The sequence below is a fragment of the Indicator indicator genome, chromosome 21, assembly GCF_027791375.1.
Source record: "Indicator indicator isolate 239-I01 chromosome 21, UM_Iind_1.1, whole genome shotgun sequence".
Taxonomy (NCBI): Eukaryota; Metazoa; Chordata; class Aves; order Piciformes; family Indicatoridae; genus Indicator; species Indicator indicator.
This window is the reverse complement of record NC_072030.1, coordinates 4,330,619-4,349,107: the sequence shown is the minus strand read 5'-3', so window position 1 is coordinate 4,349,107 and position 18,489 is coordinate 4,330,619. Positions and strand designations below refer to the sequence as shown.

The window sequence follows — 18,489 nt, the reverse complement described above, 5'->3', positions numbered from 1 at the left end:
TTCATTGCTGAGGATGGCATGGTTCAGGTGTACTAAGAGTGACAAGCATTTGTGGTATGGAAGGGATGATGTAACAACATTTATTTATTTAATGCCTCTTGACTACAGAATAGTTATTATGTCCTCTGCCTCTTTCAGTCCCAAACCTGAAATGCTGAATGGTGTTGGCTGTTGAGAACACCCAAGGACACAGCTAAGGTCAGTCAGTAATTTAAATACAATTGTGTTTCTGGCTAGCTAACAGCACTGGTTTGTTGAGGAGCTGAAAAAAAAATAGCATTAAAAAGAACCATGCCCTCACTAAATGTTTCAGACTGACTCATTTCTGCCTGAGAAAGCATAGTCACTCCTTACTGCAGGGAAATGTGCATATGTGCCTTCCAAAAATTGATATGGCTGCTGAATTTCACATCCTACTCAGCTCCCAGCAGATTTCTCAGTACACATACTTACATAAAAAAAAAAACTTCCTGAGCTGCATCTGAATGATGTAAGTGTTGGATAGAGACAACTGACTGTTTAAAACCAGAAGAAGATTTAATTTAGTTGTTCCTTTTTAAGGATGCCAAGGCTATGCTGCAGAGTTGTTGTGACCACCCTGAGCACGCAGGGAGAGACAAGAAATAGTAGCTGTGGCTTAATGAGGTTACAAAGTAATTCACATATGCTGCGAGTTATTTTATCATTCATATGGTAATGATAATTTCTTTTCCCCCCCTTTACCTCTTTCCATCTGTTTAGGGATTTTCATGCACAAATGAGTCCTTGAGAGGGCTGCCTTTGTCCTCTCTTGGTGCAATCTCTTTGCTGCACTAGACATGAGGAACCCCAACCCCATTTCTCTACATCTCCTTCCAGTGACAAGCTGGGCTCTCAGCTTGCAGGAGCTGCCCATAGGTGCAGTTGTGCTGACCTCAGTGTCCTTTCAGTGCCATGTTTAAGACATCATTTTCAGAAACACTTCTTTTAATTTTGAACATTTTGGGGAATGATAGACAAGACCTTGTTACAGAGCCGAGGTGTCTGAAACAGACACAAACGGTGCAGACTTCAGCTGGTGGGATATTGTTTCTTCCACATCTTGCTTCTCTTTCCCCTGATCCACTAGTGAGTGGGTTACATATTTTTCTCCTTCTGTCAGATAATGTGTTTTACACCAGTTTGAGGCACACATGTTCAAAACATTTCTTCTGTTGCACTGCTCCCTACCATTCTCTGCAAAGAATAAACACAGACATTTTAGAAACTAGAAAAGAGTTTCTAGCAGCTCTTTAGTCTGGGTTGATGAAGCTATGGAGCAAATTAGATGCCTTACCTAGTTTTTTTCCCACACAAAGTACAACCACCAAAAGTTTGGTGCACCTCTTCATTTACTGCACAAGACAAACGAAGGCATTGAGACTCTTGAAGGGTGGCTACCATTTCTGATCATGGGGACAGTCAGGTATGATCCAGGTTTTGGGAACATCTCATATTACAATGCTGCTCCTTCTTGTAAAATGTAATTGGCTTTGAATTAATTTGTACCCTCAATCTATTTACATTTCTGACAGTTCTCAGTGGAGGCAAAGTTAACCTCTGGGAGCAAAACTGGGATGCACCTGAAAACTCTGAATGCTTTCCTAATGCATAAATATCCCCTGTATTCTGCATAGCAACAGTGCCTCCATCCCTTCCCCCTCTTCCTTTCTCACTTTCCTTTTGCTATCATTTTATTCTCCATCTTTCTTAACACTTTTACTTTTGCTACTTACTGAAGTAACCTGTCCCATCTCGGTAAGCTGCACACTAGAAGCAGAATGCACAGTGACACCTTGCTTGTTTTGGTCTTCTTCTTATTTTTTTTTTTTTTTTTTTTTTTTAATACAGACAAGGTTCTTTTATTCACCTCAGATATTTCTTTCATCTGATTATTGCTATTGCATCTCTTAATTTATCATGCCAAAGCTACAAAGGACATGACATTCCACATCTGCCAGGTGATCCTATTCCCCAAGTTCTGATACCTCGGTATATAGAACAGGAGCAGTAACATGTGCTGATGCTGTCAGAAACCTGAATCCAGATTTTCTGTGATTTCACCCAAAGGCCTACACTGATGCCAGAAGTGAGCTTCAGGAAAGATTAAAATATGCAGAGGTATCTATGAACAGGCAGATTTTAGCAGACCCTTGGAAGAGCTTTAGCTCTGCCATATTTCCCGGTATATGTGCTCAAAGCTATTTAAGTGCATGTATGTGAAGCACTCACACCATGTGTGAAAACTGCATGTGTGACTAACTGAGAACTTGAGAAGTCACCTCAGGTCCTGGCATCACAAAAATAAAATTGTATCCAGAGAAGGAAGGCAAAAGCAGGCTGGCTGAGAATGAATGTGTGTTAGCACGGCACCTAAGGGAAGATGGAAGTGTTCAGTCTCTCACCGAACTGTGCTCTTCTAATGTAAGGAATTTGCAAAGCTAAATTCCCTCACAAGCCACCAGACTCATGCCACCTTAGTCCATATGCATTGCCAACATCATACACACAACCTAGTGCAGGTTCTCCTTGGTAATTCACTCTTAGGAAATGCATGAAGACAGGGAAAACAGTTACCCAGTGTGATGAGCTAGTTGAAGATGGCAGTCAGGTGGAGGTTCTTCAATAATCTGAGTGAGGAAGTTGGAAGGTACAATGGCAGGACATCCATATACAGCATCCAAATACCCTGCAATGAGCTGCAGGAATCTGTATGAATTCAAGAGGAGTGTGGCCAACAGGTCAAGAGAGAATTCTGCCCCTTTACTCTGCTCGTGTGAGACTCCACCTCGAATACTGCTTCTAGTTCTCGTGTCCCCATCATATGAAGGACACAGAGCCATTGGACCAAGTCTAGACGAGGGCCACAAAGATGATCAAAGGGCTGGAGCACCTCTGCTATGAGGCCAGGCTGGGGGAGCTGGGGTTGTTCAGCCTAGAGAAGAGAAGACTCTGGGGGGACCTCAGAACTGCCTTCCAATACCTGAAGGGATCCTACAGGAAGGCTGCAGAGGGACTTGTAAGGGTGTCTAGGATTAGAACAAGGGGGAATGGGTTTAAGCTGAGGGAGAGTAGGTTTAGACTGGATCTTGGGAAGAAGCTCTTCAGTACAAGGGCAGTGAGATTCTGGAATAGGCTGCCCAGGGAGGTTGTGGATGCCTCCTCCCTGGGGCGGTGTTTGAGGCCAGGCTGAATGAGGCCTTGAGCAACTCAGCCTAGCTGAGAGATGTCCCTGCCCATGGCAGAGAGGTTGGAGTAGAGGATCTTTGAGGTCCCTTCCAACCTGAGCCATTCTATCATTCTATGAATACTTTTCTCTGCAAGGCTCTTGGGGCATTCATATTTCTAATACTTCAGCTTGTGGCTGAATTCTTGGGGTTTCAAGACCAAGCTAACAAGCAGATGAAAAATAAACACTGCTTTATTTGCCAGGTTTAGACCTTATTAAATGTACAGATATAAGTTAGCTGAACGCCACGTTTAAAAAATTTATTCCAACATTAGTGTATCAGAGATCAGCAACACACTTAGCAGACAAAAATGCCACTCAGATTACATGACAGTACACACAGAACAGGAAGAAAGTCCATCTCTTCTCACTTCCTTTTGTTGTCTCAGCTAGTATTACATAAAAAAGTAAAAGCAGAATAACAAAATCTTCTAGGAAAAAAAGCAGGATAGTGTTTTTTTTTTTTCTGTAGCACTCCTTAGTTTGCAGTCACTTGCTTAGAACATACCACACTGAAACCTTCCCAAGGTAAAAAAACCTAAATTGTAATTGAGACAAAATATAATCCCTGATTGTATTATACTTGAAAGGCAAATTATTCTTTTTTTTCTTTTTTTCCTAACCAACTCTAATTGTAACTTAAATTACAGTAGCTCCAAACACAGAACTGTCTTCGCTTTGGTTAAAGGACACTTTTAGATACTGATATTAAACACACCAACATTAAACATTCCAATAGTAAAGAATAAGACCAGCCCACTTGCCTTATTCTGTATTTATATGAACCATTGTAATCCTAACCATACTAAGAATAGTTTGTCAAAATACTGCTGAATAACAAGAAAAAGGCAAACTCTTGTGCAAAGAGGTGGGACTTATTTTGTCAGGTGACATCAGCTCTGAAGAGGACAACGCATTCTCTTTTCAACAGTTCCTATATACAGAGAAGTAATGCTAGGAAGTGTAATGATATATTTTAAAGTTATCTCTTTCTTTTTAAATAAGATAATCCCAGATTTCCCCCCCACACACACACACTTTCTATTGTATGATACAACATATGCAAAACGTCTGTTTGCAGAGCGTTCAACAGGAAACGATCTCAAAAATAAACTTGAAAGAAGCAAGAAGTTGGCATCAAAACATCAAGTCAACTCCAGGGTCTGCATGCAGGGCTTCTGCCTATCAATGCTGTATCCCAACCCACCTTGCTTTGTAACAGCATTACTCATTCACAATACCTCTGTTTTGCTGACACCTTTTCAAGTCTTGTATATTAGGACACTTTTTATTGCAGGACCTGAAGAAATTAAATGTTCCCTAAGCAACAGGAATAGTGCATTTAACGCTGGATTTTTCAAATTGGGTTTCAGCTTCAATCAGATTGTACATTTTGCATAGAAATAGCTTTCTGCATCTCCTCACCTTGCTGTTTGAAGCACCTGTTTGCATTGCCAGCAGTAACAAAACCATGGAATCGAAATTAAGCAGTTTAGTTAACAGGCTATGTGCGAGAGGCAGCAAAGTGCTTGCATTGTGTAAATTCTGGTGTCACACACACAATTACAGTGACAGATACTCCTCTTTGGCTTGTACATTAAGCAGCAGAGCTAATTTATTTATACATGCATTCCTCCAATAAATCCATTACTTCAAAGATATCTGAATATTCAAGAGCACGGTCAGTTCGTCATGAGCACGGATTGCCAACGTGCTTGATTTACCAAGCAGGCTGACAGAGCAAAGCTGAATAACTTACAGTAATGAGAAATGTACATCTGCTTCACCCCTGCCTGGCAGCCAAACCATGTGCTGCTGCTTTCTCGAGGTAGGCACTTCAACGTTACAACTTTTGCTAACAAAGACACTGATTGAAAACTCTCTTACACCGTTAAGGTTACTAGCCAGATACCCTAAGATGTAGGCTATGCCTGCTAAAACAAAACATGGAAACTTCAGCTTGTGGATCTAGTAAACAGTACATTGTCTGGCTGATATGGAATACAAATCTAATTTTTTTTTTTTATATACTTGCAAGGAAGTATAACTTTCAAAGTGCAAATATAGTAAAATTTCTTCTCTCTCTAGCTAGTGTATTATACAACATGAGAGAACTCAACAGTCTGGTGCTGCTTCACCTAAGCAGTCCAGGTATGAACTGCTCTCCAGGAACAGTTCACCCAGCACTAGAAAGAGAAGTGTGCCAAGGCAGGCATGGTTTGGCTAACACTGGACAGCTCTATGTGCAGGTTCACAGTATCACAGTGCCTGCAAGCACACTTGGGGAACACACTTTTCCCCACAGTCATTACGTTCACATCTTTTGCCAAATGCAAATAAACAAGGCACTAAGCATGGAAGTGTTGATATGTTTTAAACATACAACAAAATCATCATAAAAATGCCTAACTGCTCCAAATGATAAAACCAGGGGACACTCATAAACAGCTGGTAGCTACTCTGCACAAGGATTTACTATGTATTTATAAACTTGGTAACTGTGTAGAAAAGCCCCATGACACAAAACAGAAAAAAAAAAATCATTTTGAAGATTAAAAAAACAACCAAACAAAAAAAAACCCCAACAAAACCAAACCAACCCCTACCCACCCCACCCCTCAGCTCCTATGTATAACCACAACAGCAGTGTAAACAGATTATTTGGCACACTCTTCTGAACGCAAAGCCATCCAGAACCCACCCAGTTAAAGTCAGGAGTGTGGCAGTCCAGCTCCCAGTCCACTGCACTGTGCATCACACTCCATGGTACATGTCGAGAATGGGGACAGCTTCAACTCTTCCTTGGCATTCACAGAGAACCCAAACAAAGGAGCAGCTTTGGCCAAAATGTGACCTTCCAATAGCAGTTTTTGAGGCTGAGAGATAACTCAGCTGCACTTCTCCAAATTGTCTCCATCTTTTCAAAACCCCACTGTAATTAGATGATTCCATCATATCTGCATTTAAAGAGCAAACCCTCTGGCAGGCAATATCTTTATGAAATAAACTATGGAGGTTTTTTCCTTCCTTAGTATGGATTAACTGGATTCTGTGCCTATAAATAATTCCAAGTGGAATTAAGCCAATGTATCTTTAAAAATCAATTCCTTCTAAAAAGTATATAGAAGTTTAAAGTTGCAAACAAATGTTTCATAAGACATAGTGGATACAAAACCAGCCCCAAACTCTAACCCTTGTATCAGGAGTGTTCTCCTATTTAAATGACCATGTCATAAAAATAAGAATTCTCAGCACTTTCCACAGCAGGAGACCTCTATGATATCCCTTTCATTCAGCTGGGATACAGCCTGGAACTTTGCAGTTAGCAACAGGAGGAGGGCTTGTGGTAATAACCTTAAATATCCTTTGAGCCCTTTGAGGGTAACATTCCCTGCACTGGGAATCAAAATTCTAGGAGATTACACCGATTATTGAAAGTGACAGGTAAATAGAAAACAGTACTGAAGTCAGACAGCTGAGTAGGTTTACTACACCTAGAATGCTCAGTAAGACTTTTAAAGAAAAGTCTAAAATCTTTGGACTGAAAGCAAAAGGTTGAAACTGTCCTATGGCTTTCCAGATGATGCATACTGAGCAAATCACAGACCAGAAAAAAAAAAAAAAAAGCTAGAATGAACTAAATCCCAAACAGCTGTTTTTTCAGCTACATTGCCCTGGACAACTCCATTCTCCCTTCTGTGGCAATGAACTCCTTTTCTGTGGCTCGTTTATCACCTTGACACAGTCTCTCCTTCAGCTTTTCAAGTTCATATTCATGTAGGATTTTCTGTGTTAAGTATTTCTCACGTTTGATTTTGGCTTTCACGTCTGCTGGGACGTCAGGAATCATCCACGCTACAAAGAATTTGACGATGAATACAACATGCTGAAAAGAGAAAAAGGAAGCCAGGAGAAATCTAACAACTCACTGCCAAATGAAACAGCAAATAGATCATTTTTTTGTTGTTCAGAAACAGAACACATTTCCTTTGGCCGTCCTGGAACAACACATAAAAAGCTGGTGAAGGACATAGAGAACGAGTCTTACGAGGAGCAGCTGAGGGAACTGGGGTTGTTTAGTCTGGAGAAGAAGAGGCTGAGGGGAAACCTCATTGCTCTCTACAACTTCCTGAAAGGAGGTTGTACTAAGAGGGTGTTCGTAATTTCTCTCTAGTATCAGGTGATAGAATGAGAGGAAACGGCCTGAAACTGTGCCAGGGAAGGTTTAGGTTGGAGATGAGGAAAACTTTCTTTGCTGCAAGAGTGGTCAGGGATCTGAACAGGCTGCCCAGGGAGGTGGTGGAGTCACCATCCCTGGAGGTGTTTCAGAGATGGCATTTTGGGATATTGTTCAATGGCCATGGTGGTGCTAGGTCGATGGTTAGACTCAATGATCTTAGAGGGCTTTTCCAACCAAAACAGCTCTCTGATTCTGTGATTCTATAGCACATGAACAGCTACCTGAGATGTGCACAAAGTCTGGAACGCTTCCTTTTACGCAGAGGCTTTAACTCCAAAGCATTTCTGAGTAAGCAAACCCAAGAGGAAAGTGTCTGGTTCTGAATTCCCAGCATCTATTTCTAATACCTCTGTGTGGTTTCTTAGAAAATTCACATAGCTGTGCTGCTAAGACTCAGCTATTGAGAACTGGTAAGATACAGCAGCAAAAGTGGTAAGAGCACTTTAACGACTCTTTTTTCCTTTCAGAACTTGAAAGGCAGTGGTTTAATACTGAAGTGCCAGTGATCCAAACTACTAATTTAGCTGTTTTTAGCCAATATACATCACTGAAAAATGTTTTCTGGATTTTGAGTACAGTCACCTCACATACAGCTCTTTAATGAAACCAGCAGGACTGAAAGTGCTAATCCTTGTGGTTCATGTCTCCTTCATCTGCTGGCTTATTTGTATCAAATCTAGAAGTCTTCTCAGCTGTTTTTCCTGCTCTTGCTCTGAAGTTAAGTCCTTGACATTAGAAGACCTAGTTATAGTCATCATTTAGGACAGGAATACTTAGGGAAAGAACTATTTTATGCTCTGAGCAATTCTATTTTTTGTTACATTAGTGACTACCTAGAGAATCTATAAGGTACTAGTTTGGGAAGGAAATTTTGTAGGGAACATACCTCCATGATGATTATAAAGGCCAGTTTTGCAGCAAGAATGTGCCAGAACTGCATAGTGTGTAAATATCTCCTCTCATGATCTGGAGGATATCGATAGTCTCTGTACCTGTTGGATAGAAAGACAAGCAGAGGTGAAATGTCACTTCCAGCCTGAGACAGGCTACAAGCTCAGTGTCACTTACAGACAAATACAGCTGTCACTTAAGGAACCTTTTCACCTTGTTTTAAATGGTCTGTTTCTTTTTGCAGAAAAAGGTTGCCTCTCAATTTGTTTCTATCTGATGTTTACTCACAGTCACAGCAGTGGAGCAGAGATGAGGAGGCCTGAGCAGTGAAAGTCTGCACATAGGTTACCGTTTTTTTCAGGCAAATCACACAGGGCAGAGTGATAGAATGTATCAGAGTCATGGACAGGTATTGAATAAATGTGAGAGATGTTGACAGATTATGGACTGGACAGATACAGGGCTCAATGGAAGGACCTGAATGCATGTTCTGCACTCTCATGTGTAGAGTAGGACAGAGACTCCTTGGGCTTTGACTAAAACATCATAAAAATGTGGTGTCTTCTTAAAGGGGTTTTGTTTGGCTCACTTGTTTTGTGGTTCTTTTTTTTTTTTTTCCCCCAATCAATCAATACTCTTCTTTTACTGTGGACTTCTCCAAAGTTCTTTCTCAAATCTTCTACAACCTCCAGCAACAAAGGAGTATTTTTTTGTTTTGAATGAGAGCAGGATGACCCAGATCCTTGGTAGTATCTAGCAAGGTAAAGATTGACTTCAAACACCTTAGCTAATTTTCAGATTTGCAACCCAAACATTCCCTTAATGATACTTCCTTATCCACTTAGACCTTGCAGCCTAAAAACCTTTGAAAACATAGGCTGAGGTTTGCAGCCTTAGGGACATATATCTGCTCTATCACTCTGAGTTAAAAATCAGAATCAACCAACCAAGCAGTAGCAATGAAATTCTCTTAAACAACCAAAAGCTGATTTTTTTGTGTGTCATTTGCATGATCTCTTACCATTCTGAGCACTGCCTTAGTAATAGCTTAAATATTACCTCTCACCATTCAATATCTAGTGGACTACTGAGAACAGCATTGACTTCTTAGGCTGTTTTCTAATCAAAATGCTAAAATATTCATTGTGACACCAACACCAACCTGCATATGACCAAGCCTTCTGGGTTCAGTTTAGGCTTGTTTCTGTCAGGAAAATCTGAGATCAGAAAGACTGACAAACTGTTGTTTATGTATCCAGACATAGGTGAGTCTTCGCTTTCAGAATAAGCATAGTAGTAAACTAAACGAGGAATCATATCTGATGTGAATGCCACAATAAAAGCCTGCAAGAGAAATAGGAAAAAGGAAATGAAGGAATTGGCACACAAAAGTGGGCAGCAGCTTCATAAAGGGGTTTTGGTGCTCTGACTCTTGTGGCATAACCCGGCGTGTTTTAAGCAAGGATGAGCAGCATGATTTGGGTGCTTTACTTTGATAAAGAGGCTGACTGCAGCCTTTGCTTCAAGGACCAGCAATCAGTGAACAAAGAGTGTGAGCAGTTCTTACAAGAGGCACCAAATGTCAAATATCCCCTCACAGCAACTGTCTTCTGTCTGTGATAAAAGCCCTCCTTACTCACAGAGGAGATGTGGTTGTGACCACTTGATGAAAGAAGGGCAACCATTTTCTCCAGCTAATATTTAAAGAGGAAACTGGCTCCCAGCACATTTTGCCTGATAACCTGAGACACTGGAGGTGCTCAGGTATGCCACTAACTAGGCAATATCTGCAACTGGGTTTGTTGCCTCAGACGCTTGCAGATCTGACACTGTTCAATACTGTGTGCTCAGAAGAAGCAACTGCAGTCTGCTTTACAAGATTCTTAAGATGAAATACTAGCCTAACATTTAGTTCCCGGTTTATCAAGAGTACTCTGAGCCACTGCCCCCATAGGGGCATCCAGAAGCAGGTAATGAGCAGAATTCCCACAGAACAGGCCTCACAGTGACGAGACAAAAATGTCATCTGGCTGACAGAATTCATTCACATCTCCTGTCCTCTGTGGTCCCCCCTCTGGGCTATCAGTGTGCTTCATCAGACTAAGCTTCAGACTGGCTTATGCCATTCCAAAACATTGGAAAACACAGACAATTGACTAAAAAGCTATGGTGCAATGGAATATGGATTGGGAGCTGGATGTTGCCAACATACAGAGAAGCTGAACCACCCCAATGCTTTTACCACATGTCTGCAGGGTGATGTGATAAAGTGAATCATGTTGATGAAGGAGAAGCAGCATCAGCTGAATTTTAAATCTGCAAACTCCAAGCACATGGAAGAATCAAAGCTGATGTAGCAGAGTTAACATACTTACATTGGTGACAACAGACAGGATGGCCATTCCGTTCAGGATTTCTTGCCACACTCCTATGCTGTGTGCTTTTGCAGCTACAGGTCTCCTGTACTGAGTGGTTAATTTCCAGGAGTCCACTCGAATCTCCAGGATGTTATTCATCAGAGCAAGGAGAGGAGCCAGGGGAAAGGATGCCACGAAGAGAGTAATGAATCCAAACTGAATGACTGCAAGGGAGAATAGAAAGTGCCAAAATCTGTCCCTATGCAAGTACCCTCAGGGTGACGGTGAAACATACAAGTTGCCACTTGCAGACATACGGCAAAATTCTGCCAGGCTCAACAATAAATCACTTCCAGCCCTGGCAGGAGCTAAGTGACAACCAGCCCCAGCCCTGAGACTTCTCTAGTCTCTTAGGGCTGCCATTCAGCAGCACCCAAGGGAACAGGGCATTCAGGTCCTGTCAAGTGATGCTGCTAGCAATGCTGGATACTGATTCTTTCATGGTACTGCAGCTCCCTTGTGAGCAAAGCCTAACTGCAGGGAAGTGGGAACCTATTCATACACCCCATTTCTGAATGACAAGGGAGGTACAAACCCAGACTAGTTTTCCTCTCTTGCAGTTTGTACAGAGCAAGCCCATTCTCCTTTCACTTAACAAAAAAAAAAAAAAAAAGAGGAAATAGTTTTATTACAGCATTATCTCCACCTACTGTTATTGGTTTAGTCAAAATATTAATACCAGTTCTGTATGCAATAGTTCCACTGGGAAGTCTTAACATTTAGTTTAAAAATTGGAGGTAAAATACAAAAATGCCCCCTTTAGTCACTACCAAAATGAAATGTCTCTTGGTACAGAATGTGACAGCCCTCAGTGCAGAGCCAACACTGCCATGGTATTTTAAAGACAGGAAATAGAACATCTTGTCTGGTTTAGGCAGTGGATAAAAATAAATTCCCATACCCCAGTCACCAGCTCTTCCACGATTTTAGTGATCAATGCTTCAACTTAGCGACAAAATTCCTGCTAGCTAAGCAGCCCCAGGTCAATGCTGGTATCAGCTCTGACTCAGGAAGAGCAAGGACATGTATTGACGGGCATGGCTGACAGCACTGATGGCTCTTAGCATAATAAATTTCACAGGATCACAGCCTTTTATGAAATGCCATGAAGTGACAATAATACAACTGCAAAGCTCTAGGCAGTAATTATTCCTGTGCAGACACACAAAGAACCACTTTTCAACAAACTTTGTCCTTCTAATAGACAAATACTAATATCTTGTTTTACTGTCCCTTAGATTTAGTCTGGCTTCAGTTTCTAGTTTTAGTTCTCAGGTTTTATGAGCTCATTTGATAGGCTCACGTTAGCTTTGAAAAACCCTATTCTGTTATCCATGCTCCCTCTGCTGGTCTACTGGACTCTAGGCGAGGCACCAACCAGTGCAAACCTAAAACCTAAATGGCTTCTCCCTGAAGCAGTTCATAGATCTCGTATCTGCAGTAACCATCCTTGCAGGAGACTTGGCACTCATCCTATACTTTCAATTTCCACTGACATGAGCTGCGAACACGCTTGGGAACACGAACAGAACAGACACCAAGACAGCTGGCTGCACTGAGAATAATGTTCCCCATTCAAATAAGGGAAACAAACAGCCTGCAGTGTTTCTCTGAATTTCCCTGCAGCCCTGAATGCAAAAGCAGCTCTTTGGGGTTTGATTTTTGGGTTTTGTTTTTAAATTGGGCCAACCTATTTAATGATTTCCAGCAGTTAAGCATCTCCTGTTTACCAGACGAAACCCACCAACCCATAACAATTAACTGAGAAGCTATTTTCTCGGAAGTGTCAGTACAAAGTGTCTTGTCCTCAATTCCAAAGGTGTATTTTTAAACTTACCCATTTCTAGATATTCATAGAACAGGCCCAGGGCTCCAAATATCTGCAGATCATGGTCTTGCTCCCAGCGACTGTATAAATTTTCTGGATTATTTCGGGCTTTCCGGCGTCCCCACCAGTTACAAATCCAGCTGCATGTGCAGAAAAAAGTTAACAATCACAGGATCACAGAACATTAGGGGTTGGAAGGGAGCTTGAAACATCATCCAGTCCAACCCCCCTGCCAGAGCAATATCACTTAGGGTAGGTCACACAGGAATACGTCCAGGTGGGTTTTGAATGTCTCCAGAGGAGACTCCACAACCTCTCTGGGCAGCCTGTTCCAGGGCTCTGTCATCCTCACAGTGAAAAAGTTTTCACTTACGTTCCCATGAAACCTTCTCTGCTCCAGCTTGCACCCATTGCCCCTTGTCCTATCATTTGGCATCTCTGAGCAGAGCCTGGCTCCATCCTCCTGACACTGCCCTGCACATCTTTATATACATGAATGAGGTCACCCCTCAGACTCCTCTTCTCCAAGCTAAAGAGCCTTAGCTCCCTCAGCCTTTCCTTATAAGGGAGATGCTCCACTTCATCATTTGTGGCTCTGTGCTGGACTCTTAAGCAGTTCCCTGAGGTCCTTCTTGAACAGTGAGAGGGGCAGAAGAAGCAACCCTTTCTCTAAGCAAGCTCCTTGTTGCAATACGCTTTTACAAGCATGGCTTTCACAAAAAGAGGCCAAAGACCTCCATAAAATGAGTCCACTTGTCAGAATTTGTGCTTGATTTACAGATTTTTTTTTTCTTGGCTTCATATAGCAATGCTCATTATGATTCCTTCAACAGATTTCCTGTTTGCAACAGGAGCAGCTCAGTGCAGGAGATCACTTACGGGACGATGGCCTCTTGGATGTTCCCCCAGATCTGTTTGCCAGCCATGACAATGGTGAGCTGTGTCGTCAGCTCTATCAAACAGCCTGCAGGATCACACTGGCAGAGACAAACTGGGGGTTAATGGACATGCAGAATGGACATTCCCTAGACAAACTATGCTCTGCCACTGGATAAATGAAAGAAAAGAGCTCTTGTAACTTCGTAGGGCAATGATTTTCACCTGGACTGTCGGCTAAGATACCTTCTCAGAAGAGCTTTCAATGCTCAGTGTGCTCGATAAAACACCCCCCAAAATCTAATGACCATTTGCAGACAGAGTAATTCAGAGATGCCTCAGGCTGGCCACTGTGCAGATACACAAAGACAAGGCAGCAGGATCCACATGGAGCAGCCACTCCACAGCCCTGCAAGATGAATCTATGGTGCTTGGTTAGCTCTCAACACCAGACCAGCCTTGATCTGGCAAGCACTCAAGTTTTCTACTCATATCCCTACACCAGAGGTATTTAAACACCTGCCATGATCTGCTCTCTCATTGAGGACAACTCTTCTTTGAGTATATATAAACTCAACTGCCCAGTATTAGGAGATATTCCATCAGCAACTGCACTTCGTTGTGCTTTGCGTGAAGTTTCTCCTCAACTGTTGACTCCCAGGCAATGTTTCACATTAAATATTGCATTTCATCTCTGTACAAACAGGATTATTAGCAATGCTGTGAGGGGGGAAAAGCTGATGCTTACAGTGGTGCCTTTTACCAAACTTTCTCTGGAAGTGTAGTGCCTCAAAAAGCCAATGAAGACACCAGAGACCCCTTCCATTTATATTAGCTTTCTTCAACCTAGAGGGCCATTTTTAAGACTGATGGTGATATCCACTGGTATCTCAGGAGAGCTGGGGCCAAGACAAGCTTTTTTGACTTTTCACCCCTTGTGACTGAGAACCACAGGTTTTCACAGGTTCCCTCACAAGCAATAGCAGGAAGAGCCTTTGGAAGCCCAGTCAGCCTCAGGGTGGCCAGCTGAAGCCTAGCTCACTCTAAAACAAAACTGCAGTTCAAACTTTATGACTCCAGAGGTTGGAGTGGGGAAAGAGTTTAAACTAGTTTACTCTTCTTCAATCCACCTTAATCAAGCAACTCCTACCTCTTCATTTCTCCAGCGATTAAACATGTATGTGTAGGCACCTGGGTAACCAACAAACTTCCCTTTGAAGAAAGCCACATAGAAGCAGGATGAATAGTAGTTGACGAACTGGAACAGAAACATTTTCATAGTGAGCCTGTTTTCATACTCCATATGAGTTCTTGGAATCTCTGTGAAACCAGAAAACAGTCACTTCAATTTTCCTTTATTTCTTTTACAAGGATACAGACTCACAAATCACCCACCACAGTGCCTTTACAGCCCAAAGGGGAAAAAAAGAAATAAGAAAAAAACACCTACAAACACATCAGCAGTTGGAGTTTCTGCTCTCAAATACCCTACCCTTAATTTACAGTGCAATACCCTGAGTAGACAGGCAAGTGAAATTCCTTCTTGAAACATTTCTAAGCTTCAATTTCCCCATCTTTGAACTGTCTTCTAGCACTTGTCCTCCCAAAACCTCACACTGTTTTTAAGATGAGATGAACCTCAGACAATAATTAGCAGGGTGTTCTAGACTATGAAGACTTAACTATGCACATGATAAAGAATTTTTTTTTCCCTTTGTGGTGGAGAAGCAGGTTACAGACTTGGGTTTTTTTCCAGTATGCTGTATGTGTGTAACTTATTTCTTGAAATCAGCAGAAAATAAATGGGCTCTGTGCCTCTGGGCAGTGAGACTCAGGGTGGGGGGAAGAACAGAGAAGGCTACAGGCATCTTGGTGGTACCAAACACCCCCAAGCCTTTGCTTAAGATTTTGCTGCCTTCATAATCACATTCTTAAATAGGTTTACACTTTTGAAAGGTAGCTGGAAGCCCTGTGCACATTACTGCTAATATGTCTTGTTAAATGACAGCATCTAACCAATGCAGGCTGAGAAAAAGGGGCATAAAATACACCACAAACATTTGAGTCCCTCTGAATTAGTCAGGACCTGGCAGAGGTACTGAACTCACCTGCCCTATGGCAAAATTATTTTGTATATCAGAGTAAACTGTGGATGTTTGTGTGACAGAAGGACATAAGGTATTTACTTGGAACCTGACATGGGAGTATGCAGCACTCAGGTGCTCATTTAGTGATTTTTATTGTCAGTGAGCAGTTCAGATCTTTATACCAGACTTATAATGTTCAGAGGAAGGTTACACCTGCACGTCTGAAAACCAGTCTGGCCTGATTTTTTCAAGAGTGAAGAGTCAGAACGGACACTGCCGCCAGCCTCAGCCCACACCTCATCCCCCGGCTCCAGCCGTGTCCACAGGCTGGGCTGGGCGCAGTTGCCGCCGGCTGCCAGAGGAGGGCAGCAGCTCCTCGGAAGTAAACTTCTGCGTTCCCCAGCAGCTGCCAGCCACAGCAGTGCGGACACTCCAGCAACTAATCCTCTACACTTGCAAGCAGCAAAATAACATTGCGGAGCCTTCACGCTGATAAATTCGCGCCCTTCATGAAAGAAGGACTAAAAAGTGATGATTTGCTGTTTGATTTTGCTAGGGGCAGTTTTACTTATTACTTGCTCCTTCTTTGGTCTAATTTGGCCAAGTCAGATTAGAAACACAGAGCTCTGAGACAAGAGATGGTCTGTAATAAAACAAAATAAACCCAATGCAACATCCCATTAAGTTTTTTCAAGAAACACCTTCCAATTCTCAGTTCTACTTGTAAGACCTCAAAAAACCAAAGGTCACCCAACTGTTTTATGACAGCTGTACAAACTACAAATCTCTAATACCTTCAGCTCTCCTCTCCCCTGACCTGAATGTTCTGCAATGATTTCTTTCTATGAAGCACCTACAGGGACTTACATAAAAATCATTAAGGGCCAATAACACAAAATACATAAAAATGACCCTAGGGAGGGATACTTCCAGCATAAATGCAACAGTCAAACTCTGCTACAGAAGTTAACAGCTCTCCCTGGGCCTCTCTGCTGGCTCCTCTGAAAGCAGGGAGCCTGCTGCAGGCAATGCTATTGATGGCTGCAAGCCCCATCTTGGGCCCAACTTCACAACCTGCTCAACCTCTGCCTTCAACGTGTAGTAACTCCACAGCTGTAAATCCACAGTTAAGGGAAACGGTGCCAAGAGAAAACCCTGAAAAATATACTGTCCTATCCCATTCCCTAGCTTCCCACCTTTTCCCCCAAAATAAGAGACATGATTATTTGGTCTTTTCTCTTGCAACGATGGCTGGGAAAGCTGTGACCTATTTTTCAGACATATATCTTCAGGATCTCTAACACTGCTAAATCAAGGCAGTTTGATCTTGCTTTGGTGACTCTAGTGTAACACATGATAATTTTTAATTATGTTCAGAACTAAGATTGTCTCTGTAGACTAGTTTTAACAGAAGCAAACATTACACTATGAGAAACCAGCTTATAATAACTACTGGAAATGCAGGGTAAATGTTCTGTATGGCCACAGATACAACTGAGTCATCACTGCAAGCTACAGACTAACATCCCAGTGCTCCCTCTGTGCCCAAGCTGAGAACAACTACACAGAGCATCACCTCCAGATGGGTTCTGCCTTTGGTGATTCCTTCCAAGTTTTCTCTTCAAGCACATTGCTTACCCATATCAGTGATCCAGATGGCTATTCTCTCATAGAAGAAATTCAGTATCATGATGATGACAAAATTCAGGCATGAGGCTGTGACAGAGGTTGCCAGCTGAGGGGTCAACAATCCACTGATGGGCTGTAAACTTTGGGTGTTCTCCATCAGGCTGGCAAAGGCAGCATACACTGCCAGACGATACACAATCACTGCTATCATGCTAGCTATAATCAGAGACACCTATGGAAAGCACAGAGATTGGAAATACACTTACAGCTCAGTACAGCTATAGGCTATTTTGAAATAAGATGCCAATCATCATGCTTTGCAGGTTTTAGATGTTATTCTTTATGGGCTCAGCAGCACTGAAATGCAAAGCGCATAGGCAAAATAATTTGTTATATTCCATCCACTAAACTCCACAATAGCATTTTGTAAACACAAGAAAAAGCAGAGAATCTAACAGCAATAGTCAAGAAACCCCCAAAGAAACAGTGCAGAAAGATACAGACTCATGGAAATGGAGATGGAAGGGACAAGTTTGATTATATTATCCCCATTGAAATGCACTCTGCAGCTATTTCTACAGAGGAAGATGTGGATAGCTCACTGCAGTGAAAAACACTTTTTTCTTTTTGCCTTTACTACAACTTTTTTCAGTATGGTCTGTCAACAGCACATAAGCCAGAGAAAAGTTATTCCTATGCTGATGTGTCCAATCACATTACTAATTAATGACAGATTTCCAAGGCCTTTCTTTTTAAATCTCAGTTGAAGCGTGTTTTGCAAAGCAGCAGGGAAACTGCAGGATAGTAACAAAAGCATGTGTTAGTACCATGATTAAACCCAGTTTGTGTCATTGTGATGATTAGTGATGATCAGCAACTCTAATATTATGTTAAAATGATGGTTCCACAAAATGCTCACCCAGAACAACACTGTGGCTCCTGAGACGCAGAATCGCACAGCCTGGCTGCTTATGGGCAAGTAAGGCTCCATCTCCTGAAACAGGCAAGCACAGCACAGCTCACAAATCCGTAATCTCATCCTAACATCCAGCAGCACACAGAGCTATTGTCAGCTGTGTGAAAGTGTCCACATCTGAGGAAAACCATTCAGAAACCCTCCTTCTCAAAAGGGGAGATAGGACATGATTTTGAGTGTGCCAAGGGGAAACCAAACCAAACCAAACCAAACCAAAACAACCAGAAAGAGCAGGACAGAAGTGGCATAAAAATGTCAAAAGTAAAGACAGTACTTGGGAGGAATGGTCAAACCTTTG

At 42.1% G+C, this 18,489-nt stretch overlaps 1 protein-coding gene across 1 annotated transcript in view; it reads right to left on the bottom strand.

Moving 5' to 3' along the window:
• Positions 1-6,896: 6,896 nt before the first annotated feature.
• The window catches only part of ANO5 (anoctamin 5), a 63,734-nt gene continuing 52,141 nt past the window's right edge, over positions 6,897-18,489 (bottom strand). The window contains exons 12-20 of the mRNA XM_054390576.1: positions 18,135-18,209; positions 17,225-17,447; positions 14,650-14,819; positions 13,503-13,600; positions 12,633-12,763; positions 10,754-10,959; positions 9,541-9,722; positions 8,374-8,479; positions 6,897-7,133 (exon numbers count right to left, since the gene is read on the bottom strand). Of these exons, the coding sequence (XP_054246551.1) occupies positions 6,912-7,133; positions 8,374-8,479; positions 9,541-9,722; positions 10,754-10,959; positions 12,633-12,763; positions 13,503-13,600; positions 14,650-14,819; positions 17,225-17,447; positions 18,135-18,209 (1,413 nt within the window). The 3' untranslated portion in view covers positions 6,897-6,911. The remainder of the gene's footprint in view (positions 7,134-8,373; positions 8,480-9,540; positions 9,723-10,753; positions 10,960-12,632; positions 12,764-13,502; positions 13,601-14,649; positions 14,820-17,224; positions 17,448-18,134; positions 18,210-18,489) is intronic.